This window comes from Calypte anna, chromosome 15 (assembly GCF_003957555.1).
Source record: "Calypte anna isolate BGI_N300 chromosome 15, bCalAnn1_v1.p, whole genome shotgun sequence".
Lineage (NCBI taxonomy): Eukaryota > Metazoa > Chordata > Aves > Apodiformes > Trochilidae > Calypte > Calypte anna.
Genome location: NC_044261.1, coordinates 3,434,665 through 3,458,338, shown reverse-complemented (window position 1 = coordinate 3,458,338; position 23,674 = coordinate 3,434,665). Strand labels below are relative to the sequence as shown.

The 23,674-nt window shown below is 50.3% G+C and overlaps 1 protein-coding gene across 17 annotated transcripts in view; it reads left to right on the top strand.

Moving 5' to 3' along the window:
* Positions 1–23,674, top strand: part of NCOR2 (nuclear receptor corepressor 2) — a 226,165-nt gene that overhangs the window by 124,186 nt on the left and 78,305 nt on the right. For all 17 annotated transcript variants that reach the window (XM_030460408.1, XM_030460405.1, XM_030460397.1 and 14 more), the window contains exons 7-9: positions 5,436–5,492; positions 9,722–9,774; positions 19,672–19,738. In XM_030460408.1, coding sequence (XP_030316268.1) covers positions 5,436–5,492; positions 9,722–9,774; positions 19,672–19,738 — 177 coding nt within the window. The remainder of the gene's footprint in view (positions 1–5,435; positions 5,493–9,721; positions 9,775–19,671; positions 19,739–23,674) is intronic.

Genomic DNA, 23,674 nt, shown 5'->3' with positions numbered 1-23,674 from the left:
TTAAGGCTGTTGTTTTGTTGGTGGTTGGTTTTATTGGTGGTCTTTTTTCATGTCTGCTTCAGAATCTGCAGTTCCCAGTAGGTGCATGGACTTAGATGCTTTGTCCATCATTAAGCCAGACCAGATAATGCCATATCCTGGAACTAAGGATGAGAAGTGCAGAGAACCCAGAGCTCTCAGGGGGAGGAGCACAAACCCTGTGCACAGCTCTGACTCCTTGGATTGGGTGACTGGAGCTTTCCCATGACTGCTCCAGTACAGAAACTTGGATTTCTAGAAGCTTTCTGTGCAATGGCAATGATTTCAGCAGTTTCGCAATGGTGAAACTCTCAACAATGATTTGCAATGGCAAAGCCCTGTTAGCACCTTGATTTAAAGTTAATGAACCTTTGAACAGCACCTTAGGGTGCAGACAGCAGAGGGTGATGCTGGGTCTGGGAGCAGATGGAAACCCAACCATGATGGGGGCTGACCACAGAAACTGCCTGGCAATGTCTGCCCAAAGCTGGGAACCAGTGGGCCACCAAAATGAGTCTGCTTGTCATGCTCCACAGAGGATAGGTGGGGACTGGCATTAACACATGGCTCCCACGTGTCTTGTTTCCTCAGTTTTCTTGCAATTCGTGGTGAGTCACTGGTAACCCCCCAGCCTGCATCTGCTGGCCCTGGCTGCAGGGATGGGGCTTCATGCAGCTGATTCCAGCCAAGGGAGATGATTCCAGCCAAGAGCAGGGAAGTGGGAGCATGCACAGGGAATCCCTGGAGAGCATCAGCCCCTGGGTTGGGTGTGAGGAGCCTGGCACATACCACCAAAGCAGACTGATGTCCCCTGGTGCTCAGGGACAGTTGGCTTCAAGGAGAGCCTGGGGCAGGGTGTGCATCCTTGGGCTCCCACAGTTGTGTTGGGAGCACTGGTGGTGTCCATCCCTGCCAGGAGCTGGGGAGAGAGGAGCATTGCTTTTCCTTCCCATGGTGCTTGGAGCTCATCCCACCTGGTTTGCGGGGTGGGCAGCAAACTGCTGGGGTGGTCTGGCTCTTGGAGAGAGAAGATGCTGAGGTTTGAAGGGGAAAAATTGGTACCTGTTGTTGGAATGAAAACCTTTCCCCATGAAACCAACACTGCCAGGTCGTGGTTTGGTCCTGGCAGATCTTGGCACAGAGGTAGGGCCTTTAAATCCCCACAGAGTGTTTGCTGTTCTGCTTCATGTAGAAAGGTGTCTCGCCTGAGGGTTTCCAGGATTTCTGCTGACTTCAGCCACGCTTCTCCTAAATTGTGTTTAAAACCAAGTCCAACTCCAACCTGCCTCTTTGCCGTGCCACCCCTGGAGCTCCGCCTGCCCCTGGGACCTTGTGCTGCTGGGACAGGAATTTTTCCCAGTGCTGCCCTGTGCACAGCCCTCCTCAAAGGGCTTGGCTTTGCAGGACACAGAAACCCTTCCATTCCGCAGCACTGCTGCCTACAGGCTGCTATAAATAACCCCGGGAGCACGGTTCAGCTGCAGCAGTTTTTGTGCTGCACGGAGCCGGGGCTGGAGCCAGTCCAAGAAAATGCCACCTCCTAATTCCAGATCCGCTTTCTCAAAATAACTCGTGTGTTTCCTTCTCTTCCATTTTTAAACTTCTCTTGAAAAAGAGCCCACGCGAAATCCCAGACTCTCCCTCCTCTGGTTTCGGATGCTCCCCTGCCTCGTGGGGTCAGCTCATCAGCCCCACGGGAGCTCACATGGCCAGGAAGTTGCTCTCCTGCCCTCTTCCCCCTCCCATGCCTATTTTAAGTTTCTTCAAAGGAAAAGCAAGAGGCTGGAGTTGGCTTTGGAAGCCAACTGCTTTTTAGGCGAGAATGGAGATTTTCAGTCTGGAGGGAGGTTGTTGGTGGTGGTGGTGAAGATATCTTTAGTCCTGGGCCTGTTGGAGGAGCATGAGAGGGGGTAAGAGCACAGCCCCCCCAGCCACTGTCTGCCTGCCCATGGGAGAGGGAGGTTTTTTGGGAGGCAGATGCTGCTCTTTGCCCCATCTGCAGGTCACCTTTTGCATCCTTGGGCCCTGCAGTGATGCAGGTTGGTGTTTGTGGTTCAGCCACGCTTCTTGAGACACATCAGTCCCTCTGAAAATGCAGATGGAAGGCCAATATGTGATGGTCTTCACCTCTCCACCTGCACCATGCCCCACCATGCTCCAGAGGAGGTGCCTCTGCCCTCAGGTGCCCATGGTTCATTTGTAACCATGCTGGTGTCAAAGCCAGAACTGCTCTACCTGACTCTGGGAGCAAACTGAATCCTCAGGCTTCAGTCCCTCTGTGAACACTGCAGTCCCCAGTGCTGTACCAGTCTCCTGGGGCTCTGTACTAGCTTGGGAGAAGGGGTCATTAGCTGCTTGCTGTGTGTGGAGCTGCAGAGGAGCTACAAAACTGGTGGGGATCTTCATGCATCTCACCAGAAGTAATGGCTTTAGTTTGCTCCCTTCTGTTAAATAACAGGGATTGCAGGCACAGGTGGGTTATTCAGCAGGTGTAGGATGGACCCCCTGGTTTCCTTCTGTAGGGTCAATCACTATAAGTATGCTACTAACCACATTACTATTGGATCCAAGTCCTAGGTGGCTGTGCCTTTGGCAATGAAATGGTTTAACAGGGCTGCTGGTGGCCTTCAGCAAAGGTCCTGTGCCTGTGGGGAGGAGCTGAGGGCTGTTCTTGCACATGAATGGTTTGAGGTTTGCCTAAATTCCCAGCCAGTAGCCTGGCTAGCAGGAGAGTGTGTCCCTCCATCTGTCTGTCCTCTGGGACAAATCCCAGCAGGGTGGGAACCTTTCTGCAGAGACTAACACATCCTTCCCAGTTCTGTGGCCAGCTCTCACCTCGGTCTGCATGGTCTTTCAGACAGCTCATTATGGTTCTGCTATGATCTGATAAATGCAGCAAGGAGCATCAGCAATTACAGTGAGTGTCAAGTGTTAATTGGGCAGCTTTCAAGACAGAGGCATTTCTTTGTGTGTGTACAAAGATGTGACGTGCTCGGAATAGCTTCCCCTCCTGATCTTTCCTTCTGGAGACGTCTGCATTACAGTCGGTTAATGCAAGACAAATTATGTCATTCTTCTTGATTTGCCACATGCTCTGCCTACGGTGACTTGCCTCTGGGTTGTCTCATTAAGTTGTCTAAACATGGCAAATCCAGCAGCTGAAAATACTTGGCTTTTTCTCAAAGTTCCTCGTGTTGTGCACACACGGGCTGCCAACACCATCAGCTCCTGGCTGTGCCATCCACTGCTGCTGGGAAATCTTTCACCAGCACTGGTGCCCAGCAGAAGGGACCTTTGGTGGGACCACCTGCCCCAAGTTGGGACTGTAATCCTCTAGCTACAATTATTGCTGCCTGCAGCTGCTCAAGGTGATGATTTTTGTCCCAAGCACACTAGGACATATTTGGATACTCTGATGCTTCCCACTGGAGAGAGAGCTGGGCACTGGGGCACCTCCCTGCCCATGGTCCTCCTGGGATGGAGCCAGGGGTTCAGGAGAGGCCAGAGAGGCAGAGCAGCTCCCTGGGACAGGCTTTAGCTGTGTTTCAGGCTCTGCCACAGCATCACTAGCTGCTCTGCTTCCATCTATGTGTGAGTCCTTTCCTGTGAGGTACAGGCAGGGATCTTGACATCTCTGAACCCTGTGGATGTGTTGACAGCAGGGCTGCTGCCTGCACTCTGTGGTTTCGTGGGGATGGTGCTAGAGCAGCCACACTGCCTGCTTACATCCCCCCTGGCATCCTTGATGTCACTTAATTGCAGAGAAGCTTCATGTCCTCCTAAGTGTGCAGTAAAGAGGAGCTGGAAACATGTCCTGGTGGTGCTGAGGTACCTGGGACAGGTTTTTAGGCACTGAAGGGGGGATTCTGAGGCCCCTTGGGGGGCTTTCGCATAGGGGCTGGGGCTGTATCACTGCTGACTCACTGGCTGCTCCTGGGGCCACCACTACAAATTTCAGGCTCACAAATCACACTGTGTGGGTGTGCAGAGCCCCAGTGAGGGACTTGAGCACTTACCAGCTGTATCAGTGCTGCTGAGGACCTGCCAGTGGTGGGGGTGTGGGGTTAGGGGGGGCAGGTGAAGTTTTTGGAAACCCACCAAGGGAGGTGAATGTGGGAGCAAGAGAGAAGGGTGATGTGCCAGCTTTTGGTGAAACATCCCCAGTGCAGAGACCCTGGGAAACTCATCCTGCTGTGAGCTGACAGGATGGTGAGATGTGCCTGATGCTAGAGCAATGTGTGCCAGACCCCCAGAGCTGAAATGCTTTCCCTGCCCCCCGGGGGGGATCTTCACCCAGGGTTTGCCAAATTCTGGCTGGCTCTGTCAGGGAGCCCAGAGCTCAGCTTCCCAACCCTGGGGCTCAGCTCCCATCCTGCAGCTCCAGCAAGGCTCTGGTGCTTTGTGGGTTAAAATGTTGAATGCACTTCAAAAGAAGGCTCATATATCCCTTCATCACCTCCTCTCCTGTGTTTAAATTCTGGGGAAGCTCAGCCCTGTCCACCTCTCCTTCACCCCTGTTTTAGGCAGTGGGGGATTTTCTCTCCCCTCTCCCCCAAAACAACTAAGCCCACATATTCTGTTGAACAAACACCTCTCAAAATTTGTCTCCTCACCCTTCTGGCTGCCAGGTATGTGGCTGTGTAGGCTCAGCCCGTGGCTCCTCAGCAGTGTGCAGTGGTCTGGATTTATTGGACTGTCAGTAACCCCCCTGAAAAGCCTGGCTCTGCGCGGAACTGCTGTTTACTGAAAATGTCATCTTTTATTTAGACTCCTGCTGCAGCCAACCCATGTGTGGTTTTTTTTCAGGCCTGTTTAATTAGTAACCACTGCACAGCCCCTGACACGTGTTCCTGAGTGGTTTTTTTAGTTGGGTGGTTTTTTTAGGGTTTTTTTTTCCTCCTCTCTCTAATAAGCACTGGGTAGCTTGGCCGGGGGCGGGAGGGGGCCGAGAGGGGAGGGGAAGGGAGGGAAGCGAGAGCAAGACAGGAGCCAAGGGCAGCTCAAATCTAATGATCACATGCTCGTGAAGCAATGAATCCTAGAAAGGGCATCTCTGCCTGCCTGCCAGCTCACCCACCTTCCTCTTCACCCAGCAGCTGTACGGAGGTACCGGGTGCCATCCCCTCACCTGGCACCCAGAGAGGTCCAGGATTTGGGTCGCTTCCCGGACAGAGCTCAGATGCATTTATGTTGTGATAATTCAAGCTCCAGAGCTCTTCACCCGTGGGGTTTTCCTGCAGGTTCAGAGACTTAGCTGAACCTTACCACCCACTTCCAGGCAGGGGTGGGACTTGTGGCGGCTCTAGGGAGGGTTGAGAAGGGGGTTTAGCCCAAGAGAAGAGCTGGAGCAGAGAGCTGCGACAGTAACCCATGGCAAAAATAACTTTTCTTCTCCCTCTCTCCTTTCCTCCCTGCAGAAGAAGGCAGAGGCTGCCCACCGGATCCTGGAAGGACTGGGGCCACAGGTGGAGCTGGTGAGTGTTACCTCTCTGTGGGGAGTGGGAACTGGGCCAGGTTTGGAGAGGTCCCTGCGAGTAAGCGGGGCCACTGTGTGTGTGTGTTTGTGTGTGTGTGTGTGTCCAAACTGTCAGAAGGAAACATGCTGCTGGCCTGGACCTCTGGCTGGCACAGCACCAAGGCAGGAAGCAAAGTGGCTGAGATGAGTAGTGAAACACAGGCAGACACACACACAGAGCCCTCTTGGAGAGCCTTAACCCTTAGGTTGCTTCCTCACATGCTGCTGGGGTGCACAAGGGGCTCTGGCACAGTCTGTGCCTCTCCTCGGGATGCTGATGGCTTCAGCTGCTGCTGGCAGGGTGTTGGGTGGGAGGGATGGGTGCTAGGATGGTTCTTCTCTGTCCCACCCTAATGAGAACAGAGGAGGGTGCTGGAGGGTGCTCTGGAAGCACAGCTGGGTCACAGCTGCAACAAGCTGTGGGTAGTGGGGCTCACAGGCATCCTACTGCTGAATCACAGGGAAGCTGAGAAAAAACAACTTAGAAATTGTCAATTTGGTGCTGCCCTCTCATCCAGCAAAACCCAGCAGTGAATCAAGCAACCAAGGGGTGGCTGAAAACAATCCCTGCAGGGCTGAGTCCCAGAGAAGGGTGCTGGGAAAGGGTGCCTCTGCAGCTTTGCTGCTGGGCAGGACAGAGGTGGTTTTGGAACATCTCTTGCTTTGTCCTGGCCATGGGGGGCAGCTGAGGGAGTGGGCAGGTCCCAGTCCTCATCAGCTGTAATTTGGAGTTGCCTGGTGCATGGTGGTGGTACTAATCACTGCCTTCCCCCAGGGCGTAAGGGAGAGGTCACGAGGGAATTAGTGCTCCCTGCTACGTGGCAGAGCCCACTTCCTCCTGTGGGGAGGGAGCTCTCATTATTTTCCCTTTGAGTCACCAGGGTCAAACCCTTTGCTCCCTTCCTGCTCTGAAGATTGGCATTGCTTGGGGTCAGTGCTTCCTCATCAAAAAGATGTTGTGTTTACTTTCCTACCCCGCCCCCCCCCGCCTCCTCTTTTTTATTCCTTTTTTTTATTTAGTTTGTTGGTGTTTTGTCTCTGGGTGCTGTCACTGGACAGGGGGGAGCCTAGAGCAAACCTTCCCTCTGTCACCCTGTCTTACTCTTGGGAGAGCAGGGGAAACCTCTGCTGAGAAAACCCTGCAAAACCCCCATTGGGCTCTGCGGGTGTTTTGCAGACTTTCATCTGTCTACCCAGAGAGAGAGACACTTCCTAAGGCCCAGCCCCCATGCTGTGTTGGGCAAAAGAGCACCTGGGGCCTGCTAATAGTCTCTGAGAGCAGAGATGAATAGTCAGATCTTCTTCTGAGTTGGAAAGGAAGCAGCTCTCCTTCCTGGAGAGCAGTTTTGCCTCCTCCACTGTGTCACACGCAACCTGCCCCAGCCCTGGAGCTCTGGTGGTCTCTTTCAGAGAGGTTGGAGCAGCTTGGTGCAAAGCCTGCAAGGAGCAGTGGTGTCTGTCACCCAAATGCAGGGTTTTGGATTGCTGTCAGCTCCTCCCGGCTTGCTGACATCTTGCTTTTGGTTGCTCAGAGAGCTCTGCTGGGTGAGTTTGCAGCAGCGATGGTGACGGATGCACCTCGGCTGGGTGGTAGCAGAGCAGCTTGCCAGGCACTGGATGGTGCAAGACAAGAGGACACAGTGAAAATGGGTTAGTCATGGCAGAGAGGGGCCAGAGGTTGCCACAGCATTGGCAAACAACAGCTCGGAGCAGGGTGAGAGAATTCCAGGTCTTGGGTGCTGCTGGAGGATGGAGCCAAGGGCTGTATCCCCAGTTGGTGCTGGCATTAATGGGCAAATGGACCATGGTGGGGCTCTGCCTCCTGTCCAGCTGCAGCAGCTCTGAGGAGTTTGTGTTTGAGTGAAAAAAGAAACCTTTTCATCTGAGCACATCGATGGGACTGTGGAGGCTGCCTGGAGCATGAGCTGGAAGGAGGAGAGTGATCCCCTATGGCATCAATAGAGATTTACCCAGGAGTTTTGGGTCTGTGTCATAAGTTACCTGACAAGTTGGAAACTGCTGGGAGATGGCCCAGCTCTGGTAGGAAACTCTAATTTCTAGTTTGTCTTTTCAGCAGCTCCCACTGAGCTTTCAGGCTTACAAGCTCCTTGCTCAACCTGATGTCCTTGGGTTGTACATCTCAAAGAAGCAGCAAGTGTTTGTTGCTCCTTCCTGGTTTCTCACTCCCGTGGTCTTACACTTTGATCTTAGAGCTGTCATTTGTGTCTGATCCTCTTCAGAGGTTCCTGATATTTGTGCTCCTGAGGTTTTAAACATGCAGATTTGTACCCCAGTCTCATTGTCCCTTGCTGTTGGTTCTCCATCCTGCCAGCTAGGGTTTTGGATGGCCCTGAAACCTCTTCCCTCAGTGGGGGCTGAGTCAGCTGTGCAGCAGAAATCTCTGAGATGCTGGTCTTGTGTGGGTCTTGCTTTGGTGTCTCAGAATTCCTTTTTTGTGAATGTTTGCTCATTTCTTTTGAAGCGCTGTGTTCCAGAGCTTGTCTGTTAACACTTTGGTTTGCTAACTAAGAATTTAAGTGGTTGTTTATATCACAGATAAGTAGCAGTGGAAAAGAATCCTTAGCCTGTGATGAGCTGGGTGGCATCAGGGCATTTGTGGTGTCCATGGGCACATGAGCATCTTCTTACCCAGGCACAAATGGAAACATTTTCACCACCTTCTCCCAGGAGGGAGAGCTCTGTGACTTGCCACCTGCCAGCCTCCTTGCTTTGATTTTTATGAGCACAGAGGAGGAGAGAGGCTCTATCAGAATTTCCAATTCCTGCTGTCTTTTTCTAAGAGGCAGTCTCTGGTCAAGGCTCCTGCAGTCAAGCTTTTCCAGGGTGACTGTGGACGTGATGCTCCAGAGCTGCAGCCTGATTCCTTCTCCCTGGTGCAGACTCTGCCTCTGGAGCTACGTGCTGAGACAGATGTCTGTGCTCCTCTGAGCTTTCCAAGCGTGAAGCACACAGCCAGCTCTGAGTCTGGACTTGGACCAGCAGATCTGAGAGGATCCGTGATAGGAATATCCCTGGGGAAGGAACACCACAAAGAACATGTCTCCATCTGAGGGACCTGCTTGTTCCTCTCTTGTGTGCCCTGGCATGGGGTGTCTGGGTGTCTCCTGGCATCCCCATAGCCCTCCTGGGATGCAGCCCTTCATCTCACCACCTCTGTCTTCCTGAGCTCTCTGTGTGGGCTTTCCTCGCAGAGGGGGGCATGTCTGAGGGCAGCCAGAAAAAGGTGATGATCTCCTGGTGCCCAGATGCAGCAGTGGTGGGCTGCAGAGAGTAGGGAGAGCTGTGCTCAGTCTCCTTTCTGTGCAGATGAATGTGGCTGTCCCAGTGCATGGCAGGGAAGAGGTGAGGCAGTATCTGTTTTCTACAGCACGGTAGAGACCGGCTGGCTGGGTGGAAAAACAAGTTTCTGTGCCAAGCACCTGTGATGGGGAAATACCATGGAGGAGGTGAGAATAACACCTCCAAACTGGAGGAGAAAGGGACCCACCTGTGTTTGTAGGCCCTGTCCTCCCCAGTGCTGCTCACTCGTTCAAGCCAACCTTCAGCAGATGCTTTGCTCTTTTCCTATATTTGAGTGGACTCAGAGTGTAATATCAGCTGTATGACCACAGTAGGAAGGTGAGCTGTATGTAGCCATGAAGGATGCTGCCTTCAACCAGGCTGTGTCCCCCTTTAGACTGGTTTGGTGAAAGTTTTTGGATGAACTATTTGAAGACTTGGGCAATGTCTCTGTGGTTGGACAGTTGCTGTGCTCATTAGGCACCAAGTTGCTGATGATGGTTGGGCCCTGGCAAGCTTTTGATGAGCACAATCTTGGACTTGTTCACACCAGCTTAGCCAGTACCTAGAAGAGCATTGAAGGGTTTGATCCTGAACACTCAGCTGCTTACCTGGACACAACTGGTGACAATTTGCCTGTTCTGAGCCAGCCCACTCAGTGCTGCCAGCCCTCCCACTGGGATGCACTGGGAGCTGGCACCCCCTAGTACAGCCAGGGAGTGAGGCTGGGGGGCAGCAAGGGGGTTGGGGATGTGGGGATGGGAACCTGGGCTGGCACCACTTGAGGGGATGGGACCCTGCACCAAGGTGGCAGCACTTCTGATGGGCTGTAAGTTTCTAAATGTCAGACGGTACCATTTATGCCTTCATTTCTCTGATTTGTTTCAGCCATTATACAACCAGCCTTCAGACACCAGGCAGTACCATGAGAACATTAAAATGTAAGTATGTGGCAATTGAGGCTACTGGAAATGTCAGGGTGGGTGTTAGGCTGGAGTGGGAGGGATGCCAGCTCCTTCCCAGCCCCTGATGAAAGCTGCCAAGGAATTGTGAGCACCCTTCTGTAGTTGCTTGGGGTGTCTAAAGCACAATCCAGCTCCAGGAGCCCAGCAGTTGGGGGCTGTAGGTTCAGGTGGGTGCTGGAAGAGCTGTTTGATTTTTCTCAGGGGGAATGTCCTTGTCGTTATCTTTGTGTTTTTCCCAAGAATGCTCACCTCGGGTGCTTTTCCTCTGTGTGTTTGCATGTGGGAAAGATGAGATAAAATGGAAAGCAGCAATTACAGTTAGATTTTCATGAAGCACCTCTTGAATGTCTAATAACAAGGGGTTATTTTAAAGATACTTACCAAGACTTAGCAATCATCTAATTTGACTTAACACCTCGATACACGATTTAATCATCAACCTGCATTTAATAACCACAGTGACTTCCTGAACATAGAAGAAGGGTAACAGCTAATGAGAATAGTGATCATTGGGATTATTGTTGGAAATTTAAATAGTCAAACCAGATCAGAAACTTTTATCTGCCTTGAATGAACTGATGATTGCTCTGAGCTGCCTGCAGCGTGTCTATTTTGGTGTGGGCTGGGTCAGCTGGTGATAGTCATCTTTAATAACCTATTAACAAAAGTTAGTAATATTTTGCTTTTTGGTGGTGTGCTAATTGCTGCCAGGGGTATTATAAAGAGTTTATCTACCTCTGATCTTCTGCAGAGGGGCATGGTAGGTTCTGGGGGTGTTTAGGTGCTGTCTGCCCACAAGGGCTGCAGGGAGGAGGAGGGTTTGGTGAAGTGACCCAGCTGGTCCCTGCCCAGCTCTGTTCCTGCTCCACCCCAGGCTTCCTGTGTCTTCCAGGCAATGCAGTCCCTGCAAAACATTCAAACACCCCCAGAGTCACCCTGAGCATCCTCAGGGTGGGTACTGGCACCCTGAACGTGAGGGTTGTATTCAGGTGCTTGGGGTGGGCCTGGGTGCTGCCAATAAGCCCAAGGTGCTGCTGTGCCTCTGGGGCAGGGGAGCCTCATATCCCAGTGGTGGGGTGGGGAGGGCAAACAGATGGAGAAATCAGTGGGAAATCATTGATTTTCCTGCAGCTGAGAAATATCCTGGGGTCCTTCAAGCCCCCCTTGTGTCTTGAAGAGCTGCAGAGCCATCCCAAGCTGGTGCTGAAGGTGGGGATTGCAAGCTGAGCACTGCTTTTGTCCTTGAAAGAATGAGTTAAAAAGTAGATTCAGATATTTCACCCGCTCTCCAGTCCCTTGCCAATATTTGTGGGTTTATGATCACATTTTCCTGTGATTTAAACGATTTCCTGTCCTTAGCTACTGCTGCCTGAGAGACTGGTGCAAATGAGAGGGAACTGACTGTGCAGGTCAGGAGAGAATCCTGTAATGAGACGTGATGCCCCATCAAACAGGGCTCCTGTTCCATCAGAGCAGGAGCTCCTCTCCACCCCTTCCTTTGTGGGCATCCCTGGGGTCAGCCCAGCCCCAGGCAAGTGCTGCCCTGCAGCTGTAACCCTGGTGGTGACAGACCAAGGAGAGGCTGGAGCAGGCAGCTTGGGGTTAATGTTCACTGTGATTAATGCTGCAAAAATATGGGAAGGAAACCACATGTTTTAATGAAAAGCCTCCATCTCCTCCTTCCAGAAACCTCACAATTAGCTGCCTTCAGCTGGTTATTGATGCCAGCCGAGTGCATTTACTGATCTAGGTCAGCAAAAAGGCCCTCGAGGGATCTGGGCTCCAGATGTTTGCTGCTTTTGACCAAGGCCCTGTCTCAGAAGTGCTGGGATCTGAACTGCACTGTTCTCACATATCTTGTGTCCCCGCTGCATGCTGAAGGAGCTTTGGATGCTTGGGAGGCAGATACAAGCCAAATATTTCAGTGATTCTTCCAAGCCAATAATTCAGAGTATTTTGACTAAGTCATGCTTGGATGTTCAAATCCTGCCTACAAGTTCTCTGCATTTGAAGACATTTTTTTATCCTTAATATGTTTGTGCCTTTTTGCTCTGGCAGAGCAGCTTCTGCTCCATAGCCTGGAGGTGGCTCTTTCAGTAAATCCTCAGGGTGCTGGGAGGCATCAGCCAAGTGCTGAGTGCCAGAAGGACAAATGACAGGACCCCACAGGTTGTATTTTGCAAAGGTGTAATTGAATGCAGATTCTTCTGAACAGCTTCACCCTATGCAGATTTAGCCCTGATGAAAAAGCCTTTTGACATGACAGGTTGCTGGAAAATCATCCAGATTGTGGTTCCATCCACAAAACCTCATTGCATGTTGGCTCTCTTGTGCTTGATAGAAACTACTCCCACATGAAGCTGGTTTGGACCCTTCCACCTAGGCACAGGAGGATGATGAGGCTGTTACCATTCACAAATACCTTTTTTCTTTTTTTAAAAAAACATTTCCTAGGTGGGATTTTTTTTTCTCTCAGTTGAATATTTGCAAGTGTTGGTGGGAAGGCATTCGAATATCACAAAGTCAGGATTCCTCGATTTCTCTGCAGCCCTACTCTGCCTTACAACACCAGTTTAATTCTTCCTCCTTGTTTGCTTTGCTTTTCAGTTGGGATGAGTCACTTATGCTAATGGAGCTGACTGGGAAGTTACAGGGAGAATTCCTCCTCTTACTAAAATGTTACCGGTCTCTTTCTTTTCATGGAGTTTTATGGCCTATCTCCTCTTCAGTACAGTTAAAATTAATTTCATGCCCCAGTTCATCCCAGTGTTTGCAGCTTCAAAAGCTTTTAAGTCCTATTTAGGTGCCTGGCTGTGCTCTGCTACCCGTCTGCTGGGGTTCCTTCGGTTCACCTGCAAGTGCAGGCTTCCAGCAAACGTGGTTAATTTTGTATGTTCCATCTGCCACGTGATCTAAGGCCCTGCTGAGTGGTTTGTGCCAAAGGCTTGACCTACCTTTGATGGGACCATGTCCTTTCTGTTTGAAATACCTGCTTTGTTGGAGGGAAGGGCTCTGCCACGCTCTTATCAAGAAAAATGAGAGCAAAACTGTGTTCAGTGCACTTGTTTTCATAGGAGTGGGGTGAGCTTTGCCCCCATAGCTAGCTTGGCCCTTGTTTTTCAAGGTTTTGGCTCTGCAATGGACTGTCAGGTTCCTTCAGGATGCATTGCAGCCCCCAGCACAACTGGAATCTACTGGAATGATTCTGCATCAGTGGAGAAAGTTGCAAAGACCTGGTTTTATTTTAAGGTTTGGCTGAAATATAGCAGCAAATGCAGAGGACACTTCTTTGTGCACCAGTTCAGCACCAGTGCACCTGCTCTGGGTCTCTTATTTCTTGCCAGCTGGATGTACAAGGATGGGAGCTGCTCCTCCTGACCTTCCCTGGCAAGGATTTTGCATTTCCTCCAGACTGCTGGCACCAAAGATGCTCTTTTTCTTTCCTCAAGTGTTTGAAAAATGACAAGATGTTGTTCACCTGAGCAGGATCAATTACCTGCTGTCTACCTGGAGAGGTTTTCTCTGAGGGGACCTTCATCTCTAAGGCAGGAGATTCCTGCTTGGTCAGCCATGAAAAACAGCCCAGTAGGATTTTGCTCCCCCCTTCTTGGAGCATCTTGAAATCACAGTCTGTGGGCTCTGGGTTTGAAAGCAAAAAGAAAAACACACAAAAGGAAAACTGAAAAACCCAGGCTAAGCACATGTAAGGTGCCATTCATAGGGTTTTGCTTTAAACCTTTCCTTCAAGAGCTTCTCCTTGCTTTTATGCTGAAATTCAGAAATACTGGGGTGAATCCAGGCTGTATCCCCTTGAGATGCTTGCAGAGATGTTGGAGAGCCAGGGTACAAGAGATAAGAGCTGGGTGTGATTCTTTTCTTGCATGTCCAGATAGATCCAGCAGCAGTAAAGCTGTGTGTACAGTTAATATTTGCACATCTGGCTTGCTGTCTGCAGCTGATAGCTTTTTATTTGTTTGAGGTGGGGGGGGAGGGAGAGCTTTGCAGAATTGAAATTTGAAGTCAGGATTTTCAGAGAGGTTTTTAAGGGCTTCTGAATGTCTTTTTCTTTTCAAAATGCCTCCTTGCCCTTTCTCCCAGAACAGCAGAACAGCTTTTGTCTGAAAATCTACTAACTACAGCTTTCCAAATCACTTGTCACCTTGGAAAATTTAAGTCATCTTTTCATTACTGGCTGTTTAGGGTTTTTAGTAGCATTGGATTGCCTCTAAATTCATAGTCAAAGCCTGACATGTAACACAAATGCTCCTCCAAACCCTGTCATTACTAATGCATTCTCTTTCAGGTCTTTTTATTAGCACTTGTAGACATTTTCCTCATTAGAAATTCACCTAGCAGCTCCCAGCTCATCCCATTCAAGGTTTCTCATCTCTTTTATTCTCTGCTGGCATGCACTAGGGCAGAAGCATTACCTTGTGATGAATTACTGAGTGATGGAGGCATTCACTGCAACCTTCTGCTTGTTTCTTTTACCCAGTGCAAAGCCAAGGTTTGCAATATCAACCTGGGCTTAGAGGGAAGGCCAAGGCACAGGACATGTGCCTGACTGATGGCCAGAAGTGCTTCTGCACTTGCACTCATCTCATTTTAGTCCTAAGTTCATAGGAGATAAAGAGAATGGGCAGAAATTTCCCATCTGATGGTAAGAACTCTGGTTGTGGATGTTGCCCAAGGGGAGTCACTTGAGCATCTCAATGGAAAGAGCTTCACAAGGAGATGGCACCACAGGGACCTGGACAGACTGGGACCCTGTTTGTCAGGGCATCTGGTCCCTGGAGCATTGAGCATTGCACTGACCTCAGCATGTGAACACCAGGTGCACTAACAGCAAATTATTTTGTGAATTATAGCAATTGCTTTGGATCTCCAAAGCTGAATGCATTTTGGACCTGCACGGGATGTGATTTAAGAAGTTTATGGGACCTCAGAATGGCTCCTTTCTTTGAAGTGTTGTTTCTGTGCAAAGACACAGCCTCACCAACTGTACATCCAGAATTAGGGACATCTGCCACTCTGTTTTCAGGGACACTGATGGTGCTGGGGTTTAGTCCATCCCCATGCTCAAAGGCTCTGGGGTAAATTAACTAAAGTTCTGCTTTACTTCTCTTCCCTAGTAAGTGTTTCTGAATATTGCAAGGAGGCTGCTCTGAGCTGCTGCATTTCCAGGAACGTGCTGTTCCCTGGGGTTAGTAGGTTACAGTGTTTTACCAGCTGGAGCTGTGTGCTCTGACCATTGCAGAGCAAGGACAATGACCTGTGACAGGGGTGACCTCTGGATGGAGGGGCAGTCAGAGACAACCCTGAGCTGTGCCTGGGGATGCTGGCACCAGCCATCAGCAGGCTCAGGCTCACCTTGGGGGACACAGCTTTTCCTCTTTGTTCTCCATTGCCTCTTGGCTGCTTTCACCTTGGAGAGTTCTTGCTGTGCTCCACTTTGCAGGGCTCCAGTCTCTTTGGCTGGAGCTGCTCCTACATTTCTGACCTTCACCTCCACGTTCCCTCTTGCTCTACAATGGCTTTGCCAGCTGCTCTCTGCCTCCATCCCAGCTCCCTTTGCAGGCTCCATCTCTACTTTGTTTGCCCTGGCTGTTTGATGAAAGACGTTCGTGAGTAATTAGATACCTCTGATTAGTTTTGATCAAATAGCAAACTTCCTTTCATCTCCTCTTGCACTGGGCTGTGCAGGCAGGCTCAGCCAGCTGTGCTGCAGTGCATCAGCTCTTTGTACCCTTGGGGATTTTTATCCCAGGGCTTTTGGCAGGGTCCACACGGGCGTTCTCACCGGCGCCGACCCGCATGCGCGCACACAGCCGGGTGAGATCCCAGCCTCTGGAAGGCTCCTGGCCAAGTCATTCCCATGGGCCTGAGCCAACTAACTCAAAAGTCAGAGTCAGGGGTTCTCTCCTTGACTGGCTCCATTGTGAGAGACAAGAAAAAAACCCAAAAACAACCTTGTGCTGAGCCAGTTAAGGTGGAAGCAGCTGCTCCCGTGGGGCTCCTTTTGCTTAGCTGGGATTGGGAGCTATCTGTCATGGAGGGGTTTGGAGCCTGGCTCTGAGACCCACGTGCAGGTGTGGGGTTCACCAGTGGGGCTGTGGGATCAGGGTCAGTTATGAAGGGACAAAAAGTTCACATAAAATCACACCCAAATTTATAGATAGTATTTGAATCCTGCGTCCTGTGCTGGTGGCAGGTGACAAACATCAAGTTTTGAGTTTGGTTTACCTCCTTTAGTCTCTGTTTCCACCTCCCAGAGCTTATGAGGAAGTGCTAGGTTCTGGTGGGGCTGTCCCAGGCTCCCTGCTGGGGTCTTGTCCCATTTCAGGTTGGTGTCCAGGTCTTGCTGCACTGGTCCAGTAGTTACTTGAGCCCCAAAGCAGGTGACTTGCTCAGCTGCCAATAAATGGGCTTCTGGTGTGGGGAAAATCCCAAATAACCCAGCCTTGGCAACAAGCTTAGTTTACCTTGGTCCTGCAGGGGTGCTGGAAGATTATACCCTGGTTAGTTCACTAGCAACAAGGACAGAAGTCCTTAAAAGTGTTTGCAGCAGCTGAGAGGAACAGAAGCTCTGGGCTCCCAGCACCAGGCTGCATCTCCCCAAGTGTGGCTGAGAGCCCCCCATTTTGGGGACTGTCTACAGAGTCAGTATCTCTCTAGAGAAGGCTGTGGTGGTTACATGACCCACACTGTCTCGTTCCTGCAGAGGAGCACAGAAGGTGCAGTAAAAAAGCTCCCCTGGTGACCAAAGGGCTGGAATAACTTTTGGAGTGGAGAATGTAACTGGAGGTGGTGTCCTCACCTTGGAGAGGAGCTGCCTTCAGTGGGAGGTGTTGGACAGGGGCTGCACTGAAGCAGGAGAGTGGGAAATGTGTACTGACAAATGTCATTTGGTGCTGGGGGACACTACGTGAAGCTGGGAGCCCACCAGAAAACACTTTCCCACCCCAGGGAGCTGTGGAGCCCACGGCTGTGGGGAGGGCAGAAATGCAGCTGGGCTCCAGTACTGATTTAGGTGAGTTCTTGACCACAAGGATGGGGTTGTACCCCTTAACCCCAACCCACCACAAGCTGGGTGAGCTCACTGGGCTCATCCTGCCCTGCCTTAGCTGCTGCGTGGGGACCCACCGAGAGCAAGGAACTCCCGTGTCCTCCCCTCCCAGCACGGTGTACAAAGTGCCAGCCCAGCAATACTCCAGACTGTCCACAAGAGTCACTGTTGCTTTAGCTAAAGGAGCCTCCATCCTTCTGCTGCCCGGAAATGTCTTTCCTGATGGCTTCACCCCGGGGAGGTTCAGGTCTCCTCCATCCCTGGTGCTTTCCTTGTTTCCCAGCAACCCGCAGGCAGGGAGCTGCAGGGATTTGGGCTGCCCAGGGGCTGATGCAGGAATGGTTGGCACCTTGGAAGAAAAACCTTTTCCCTGTGCTGCTCCAGGCTGGTGCTTGGCACTGTGAGCACAGCCTGTGCTTGTGGCCTGAATTAACCTCCCTGCAAATGGTTTCTAAGTAACAGCAGTACATGTAGCGAGATAAACTGTGAAGCCTATTTATATTTACCAAGATTGTATTAACCTTTGAGAGGTTGACCTTATGAAAAAAAAAAAAAAAAAAAAGATGAAGTGGCAAAAACATTCAGGGCGTTAGGAGGTTTTGTTGTTTTTAATCCTTTCACTCTTTGATTACTTCAGCCTTGGCGGTGGTAAACATACACCAGCTTTCAAGGCATTCCTGATTTCTGCAGCTGCAGAGCCATTAAGTCTGGATTAGCACTTTCAAGGTCAGCCGTGATGCAAAACTCAAGGCAACCCAGCAGCTGCGTAAGAGCTTCTGATTTCCTTCATTTGCTCTCCTGTTTCTGAGTAATTTGTGCAGCAAATCCAGCAGCAACGTGTCAAAGCCCCACGTTGTCACCCAGGCTGGCATGGAGGAGGCAGGGTCAAGGGACACTGTGACCCAAGGGACAATCTGTGATCCCTTGCTGGGGCCATAGCACTCATCAGCATCACCGGAGGCTCTGCAGGAGGGTTTGGTGATGCTGTGGCACCCACGGGTGAGGAAATGTCACCGTGTGCCATGTGAAGGGCTGGAGTGTGCAAGGAGTTGGGGAAGAGAAGTGCCCAGTATGAAGCCCCAGACCAGTGGGTGCTGGACCAACCTTCCTGCAGGTCCAAAGTTGGATGCTCTGGAGTGTTTGGTATAGCACAGTTCCCCATTTCCTAGCCCTGCCTTGGAAATCAAGGTCTTATTTATCCACTGAAGTGTTCAAGACAAAGTCAAAGGAAATGAAGATGTAGTGCAGCTCAGGCAGTGGTCAGGGACTCCCTGCATGTCCCTGTTCTGGTAACTAATTAAAAGGGGAAAATAGAAGTTAGAAAATGTTACTACTGGGAGTGAGACTCAAGCATTGTGTGTTTGCTCTTTGCTAAACTAAAAAGAGGCCATAAAGCTGAATGTGGCTATGGGGTCTTGGGGAAGGAAGCATTCCCGTCCCAGATTCTGCTGCCTTTCCTCCAGCAGCTGTTCTTCATCTTGGAGGTAGTGGTGGTTGAAGATCCCACACCTAAGGAATTGGTGTCCTAAATAAACCCCAAATTCCTGGTGCCCGAATTATGGTGGTATCCCCAGGCCCTCTCAGGGTCCCTTTGTGCAGGCAGGCTGGACTGCCCCAAATCCTCCCCTTGAGTGAGCTGTAAGCATCTGCCCCTTCTCAAACAGTGTCTTTTGCTGCTGTTTGGCTTTAGGGATTTCTGGGAGGGGGGGTGGGTGGGTTTTTCCCTCCCCACGAGGCAGGGAGGGGGATGGAAAAACAGCAAGGGCATCTTTTCCTTCTGCTAAATCCTGCAGAACATGCCTACGTGTTACTGTTAAGCTCCTGATCAGTAGTTACACACTGCAGCTCTGCCTTTAATCAGGATAAAAGACTTAAGGAAACTCCTTTGCCTCTGCTCGTTACCTAGAGATTTTGTTGCTGTGAATGTTCATAACAGAACCAACCACAAGAGCTCAGCCCTAGGGTTTGTGCCACCTCTGGCAGCTCCTGCAGCCTTTCCAGCTCCTCACCCCTTTGGCACTGCTTCTCTTTGAGCAATTATTTCATGGAGTCTTTAGAAAGTAGAAGAAACCAGAGGGATGTCTGGGCAGACAGTGGGTTGGTTGAGGTTGCAGTGGCTGCTTTCTCTCTTGAGGTCCCAATTCTGCAAGTGGCTGAACTTTCCTGGCTGGTTTGTTTGCAGCTTTGTTAGGCACAGCTCCAAGAAAGCAAGAGGTTAGGAGATAAGTGCTGCAAGGCTTGCCACAACCTTGCCACCTTATCAGCTCCTTGGAGCCCAGGGGTGAATAACCCCTTAGGAGTTTGTGTGTGTGTGCTGGCAGGTGCCTTGCTGCTGGCCCTGGGGACCAGGGTGGCTCAGGGTGGCCTTTGCTCTGGGGATGCTACACAGAGCTTGGCCTGAGCCCCCCCAACTCTTGGCACCCCATTGGGTTTTTGCAGATCAAAATGTAGAAATACTCAAGAAGCAGCCTGGCTCCTTGCAGAGCTGAACATCTGCCTCTGGTCAGCTGAGCACACTGCAAAGGTTTGAAAAATTGGGAGTTAATCCCTTTAGTTCTCAACCTTAGTCCTGGTTTCACCAACAGATGTGAGTGAAGTTCCTGGGGTTTGAGGGTTTGTTGGGCTTTCTGTCAAGCTGGCCTGAGGCTCCCAGGTAACCACATTTGCTGCTCTGAAGTTGATTCAATTCTGAATTAAGGTGGAAACTGCACTGCAAACTTCTCCAAAAGCAGGGAGAGCCAGGCTTTGGATTTTAGCTGCCCTGTCCATTGGATCTCATCTTGATTTTTTTTTTTTTTCCTTTACAGAAACCAGGCAATGCGGAAAAAGTTAATTTTGTACTTCAAGAGAAGAAACCATGCTCGCAAACAGTGGGTAAGTGGTTTCCTTCTACTTTGTTTGATATGTATACAGCAGTGTAATTTTTTACATGAGACAGAAAAGGACGTTTCCCAGCAGAGAGGTTCTGGTGCTCAGTACTTTGCCTCTTGCATTGCTGTGGCATCTCTAATGCTTAAAATAACTGGGAGTTAAGGGAGAAGTCCCCAGTCCTGCTGCAGGCAGCACCTCCCTCCCCAAAAACCTCCTGCAGAGCAAACATATGGGGTTGGCTTCATCTCAGCAGAGCCCTTCATTGATCTCAGAGAGCCTATTCACAGCATGGATGTCTATTTTGTGAGTAATTGAAGCCTCAGAGAGGTGTGAAATAAGCTGACTTTGCTTCTGATAAATGGTCTGAAGACTCATCTGACTTTTTCAGCTGACCACAGAGCAACGTTCTAGGAATTTGTGGTTTAAAACAAAAATCAAGCCCTGGCCAGATTATTCCTAGGCAGCTTTGCCTGCAAGATAGTTCCAGTGTTCTTCAAGGAGATGGTTCCTGGGTAGGTAAGGGGAAGGTGGTGTTTGTTATGATACTTCAAAGGCATTTGTTGCAAGTCCCCAGTAAACAGAGGAGAAAGTTGAAGCAGGATTTACAGAATTTATACATTTTTGCCACTGGCAGCTGCTTGCAGTAGTCACCAGTGGGAGCTGAAACCAGCACAGCAGAAGAAATGCCAGAAGCAACCAACAACCCCAGCAGGAAGGTGGATTCTATGTTGTCTTTCTGCTAAGGGCAATTCAGCTCACAATGCAGGGCTTCAGGTTTTTAAGTGCAAGATGTAAACACTTGTTCCTGAATCCTGTCTGTATTCTGGGGTGGGCTCAGGTGCTGGAGTTAGCATCTTAACTTGCTGATGGTACAGGTTTCCTCAGTGTCTTTGGTGCTGGTTTTGGATAGAAGTGCTCCAACTGGGAAGAATTGTTGGAAAAATTCAAAATAATCACCCCTGGGAGGTGGGTTGAAGGCTCTGCCTTTTAAAGCAGTTTCCAATAATGCTGTTTACAGGGACATTTCTGAGCCAGTAATTGAATTATTTTCTTATTTTTCCCCCATTTTGTAGCAGTCTTCCAAAAGCCACAGATCTTGCACTCCTATTTATGTCCAAATCCATGTTTGTTTAGTCTTTCCCATGATATAAATTTCTTCCAGGTTTCTAGCAAGGGGCTCCAGGGCTTTCAGTAGGACCCTTCTCAGGGCACCTGACTGAGGATTTCTGTAGTTGGGGGAAGCAGCTCAAGATTCCTTTCCTCAAAACAGGGATTGCAGAGCTTCTTGGGGTTTTATTGGAACCAGAAGGGTACTATCCAGGAGCTGCTTTCTGATGGAAAGGGCCAGTCGCTGTGTGTTAATTCTAGGGTGAATTGCTCTGTTGTGAATAACAAGGAGCTGGGGGAAAAGGTTTAATTAAGCTGCAAAAGCAGGGTTCCTAAAATACAACTTGCAGTAAAGTCGCCTGCCATGCAAACTAGGTGAATTTCTGCCAGCCGGTTTATTCAGTGTCCTTGAAAGGGGATTTTTCAGTTTAGGGAAGCATTTTGCCTATTCTACAAAATAGGCAACATACAGTTGCTGAATTTGCAAAGTGAATACATTTGCTGATTCTGTTTGCAAAATGGGTACGCTTAGCTATTTTTCTGCCTATTTTGTAGCAGACCCTATTTTTAGCAAAGCCCATCTACATGCCAGCATTTTTTTTTTCTGTCTCTTTTACTTTCTGGGGTATTGTCACTGCCCAGGGCTGGCTGGAGCAGGGTCAGAGCTTGGTCCCTGCTGAGGTCCAGCCCCAATAGAATGTCTGCAGGGCTTTCTCTTACCTCCACTGAGGCTGTCCCAGCAGAAGACACTGAATTGGCATCAGATTTGCTGCTGCAGAGAGAGAAGGGTAAAAGGAGCTGTTCTGGCTGTAAGAGGTTTATCTCCATCAGTCAGGGAAACAAAACCACGGGGCTTTCAGAGGTTATTGGACTGGTTCCTCCTGTCACCTTCACTCTTCCCCTCCCCTCCAAAGAGCTGCTCCGTTCCCTGGAGCTGCGCGAGCGTGGGCTGCAGGAGGGCTGGGGCTTGGCACAGCCTACAGACTGCCTTCAGCTGCCACAGCAGTGTTACTATTCATCCATTTTTAGATCCACATGTCAGGTCCAATTCGGCTCAACATCACTTAGTTGTGTGATTGAGAGGCTGATGGGCTGGTGAACCCAGGCAGAGGAGGCACCGATGCTAAAAGCCAGTACAGGCAGTTGCTCAGGAATGGACATGCTTGTTTAAGGCTGCTCAGGGGATGCTTGAAGAAGGAATAGACACTTCTCCTCCTGAAGTGCCTGACCAGGAGCTTCTCCTGGTGATGGAGCTGTGAAGATTTGGGGAGTGCACTGTGCTGGAAAGTGTCTGTAATCTTGGCCAGTGAAGGATGGCAAAAGCTTGGGGGGAATGTGGATCCCAGCTGGATCCCAAGTGCTAAGCTTGGTCCAGCCATGGTGGGGTTTGAAGCTTGCATGGCAGGAAGAATCTCTTTGCTCAGTGGTGGGAAGGGGCTTTAAGGATGCAGACACAGGTCAGAAGTGCTCAACCCAGTCCAAGGGCTGAGTGGAGTGAGTGGGGAGCTTCAGGACTGCCCACCCCACTGCCAGGCTGTGAGCATGCTGCTGGGGAGATCAGCAGTGTGCCACTGATGTTGCTTTTTCCATCTGCAAACACCGGTTCCTTAAAAGATAATTTATGGATAAAGATTTCATCAAGCTGTCCCAAAGAATGGAGGAAAAGGCAATGAAAGAGCTGCCCTACCTGCTGTGAAACCTCCCAGCAGCCATGATGGGGCAACACAGGACCCAGTGCTGGCTCATTCCTGGGGGAGATGAGCGACTTCAAAGCCTGGAAGTTTTTCACCTGACCAGCCCCTCATGCTGGGCTGTCCCCTGGACACACCATGGGGTGGCACACAGCACAGGGCACTGGGGCTTGATAAATTTTGTGGGGTATTTTTAGCCTCTTCCCCAAAGCAACACTCTGAAAGCAAGAAGATGTAGCAAATTTGCTGGCAAAATCCATCCATATGGGGGTTATTTTACCTCTCCCTCTTGTGTTTTGTTGGTTGGTTGGTTTTTTTGGTTGGTTGGTTTTGTGTTTTTGTGGCTGAGAGCAAGTGAGATGAGAGCAGAGTACATCTGGGAAATGCTACTGGCTTGGACTTCCTTCCAGTCAGGAGGCAGCTATGGCAATAAATGAGTTTATTTCTTTGAAATCTGGATTCCCCCTGTGTCTGCCAGGGTGCTGAGTGTGCTGGTGCTGAGCTGCCTGTTCTGAAAGCAGTGGGGGAGGCAGGAGGTGACCTGGGGTTTGCCATTGATTATTTTGCAGAGCAGCATCTGCTTTCACTTCCTGAACTGGGCCCTAGAAGGCATTTGTTTTACTCAAAATGAAACCTTAAAACCATTTCTGGTCACCCAGCTGCTTTCATGTGAAGCCAGGCACATTGAGGACACATTGGGTCCACATCTTCTGGGTGTGAACCTCACCTTTGAGGCTTTCTCCTCCAGCAGGAGAGTGGCAGGAGGAGCAATCCAGGGGGGATGTGGAGGCTCATTTGTATTGTGAATGATATTTTAATGTTATGGTTACTGCTCTGGTCCCAGAAACACAGGCTTTGAGCAGGGGCTGGGTGCCCAGCAGGGCTCCCTCTCTCCCCAGCAGAGTGGTTTTGGTTGCTGAATGGAGCACCCAAGGTGCTGGAGGATGCTCAGTCCTGAAGGTGTGATGGGTGGGCAAAGCCACACTGGGACAGTGTCCTGGTTGAACCATTCTATATTCCCATCTGGAAGGGACAACCCTGAGAGTACCTGTCTTGAGAACTTCACCCTTGGGTGAAGCCCCTGGAGCGTATTCCTGTCCTAACAAACACCCTGACCAAGCAGCCATGGAGGAACCAGGCC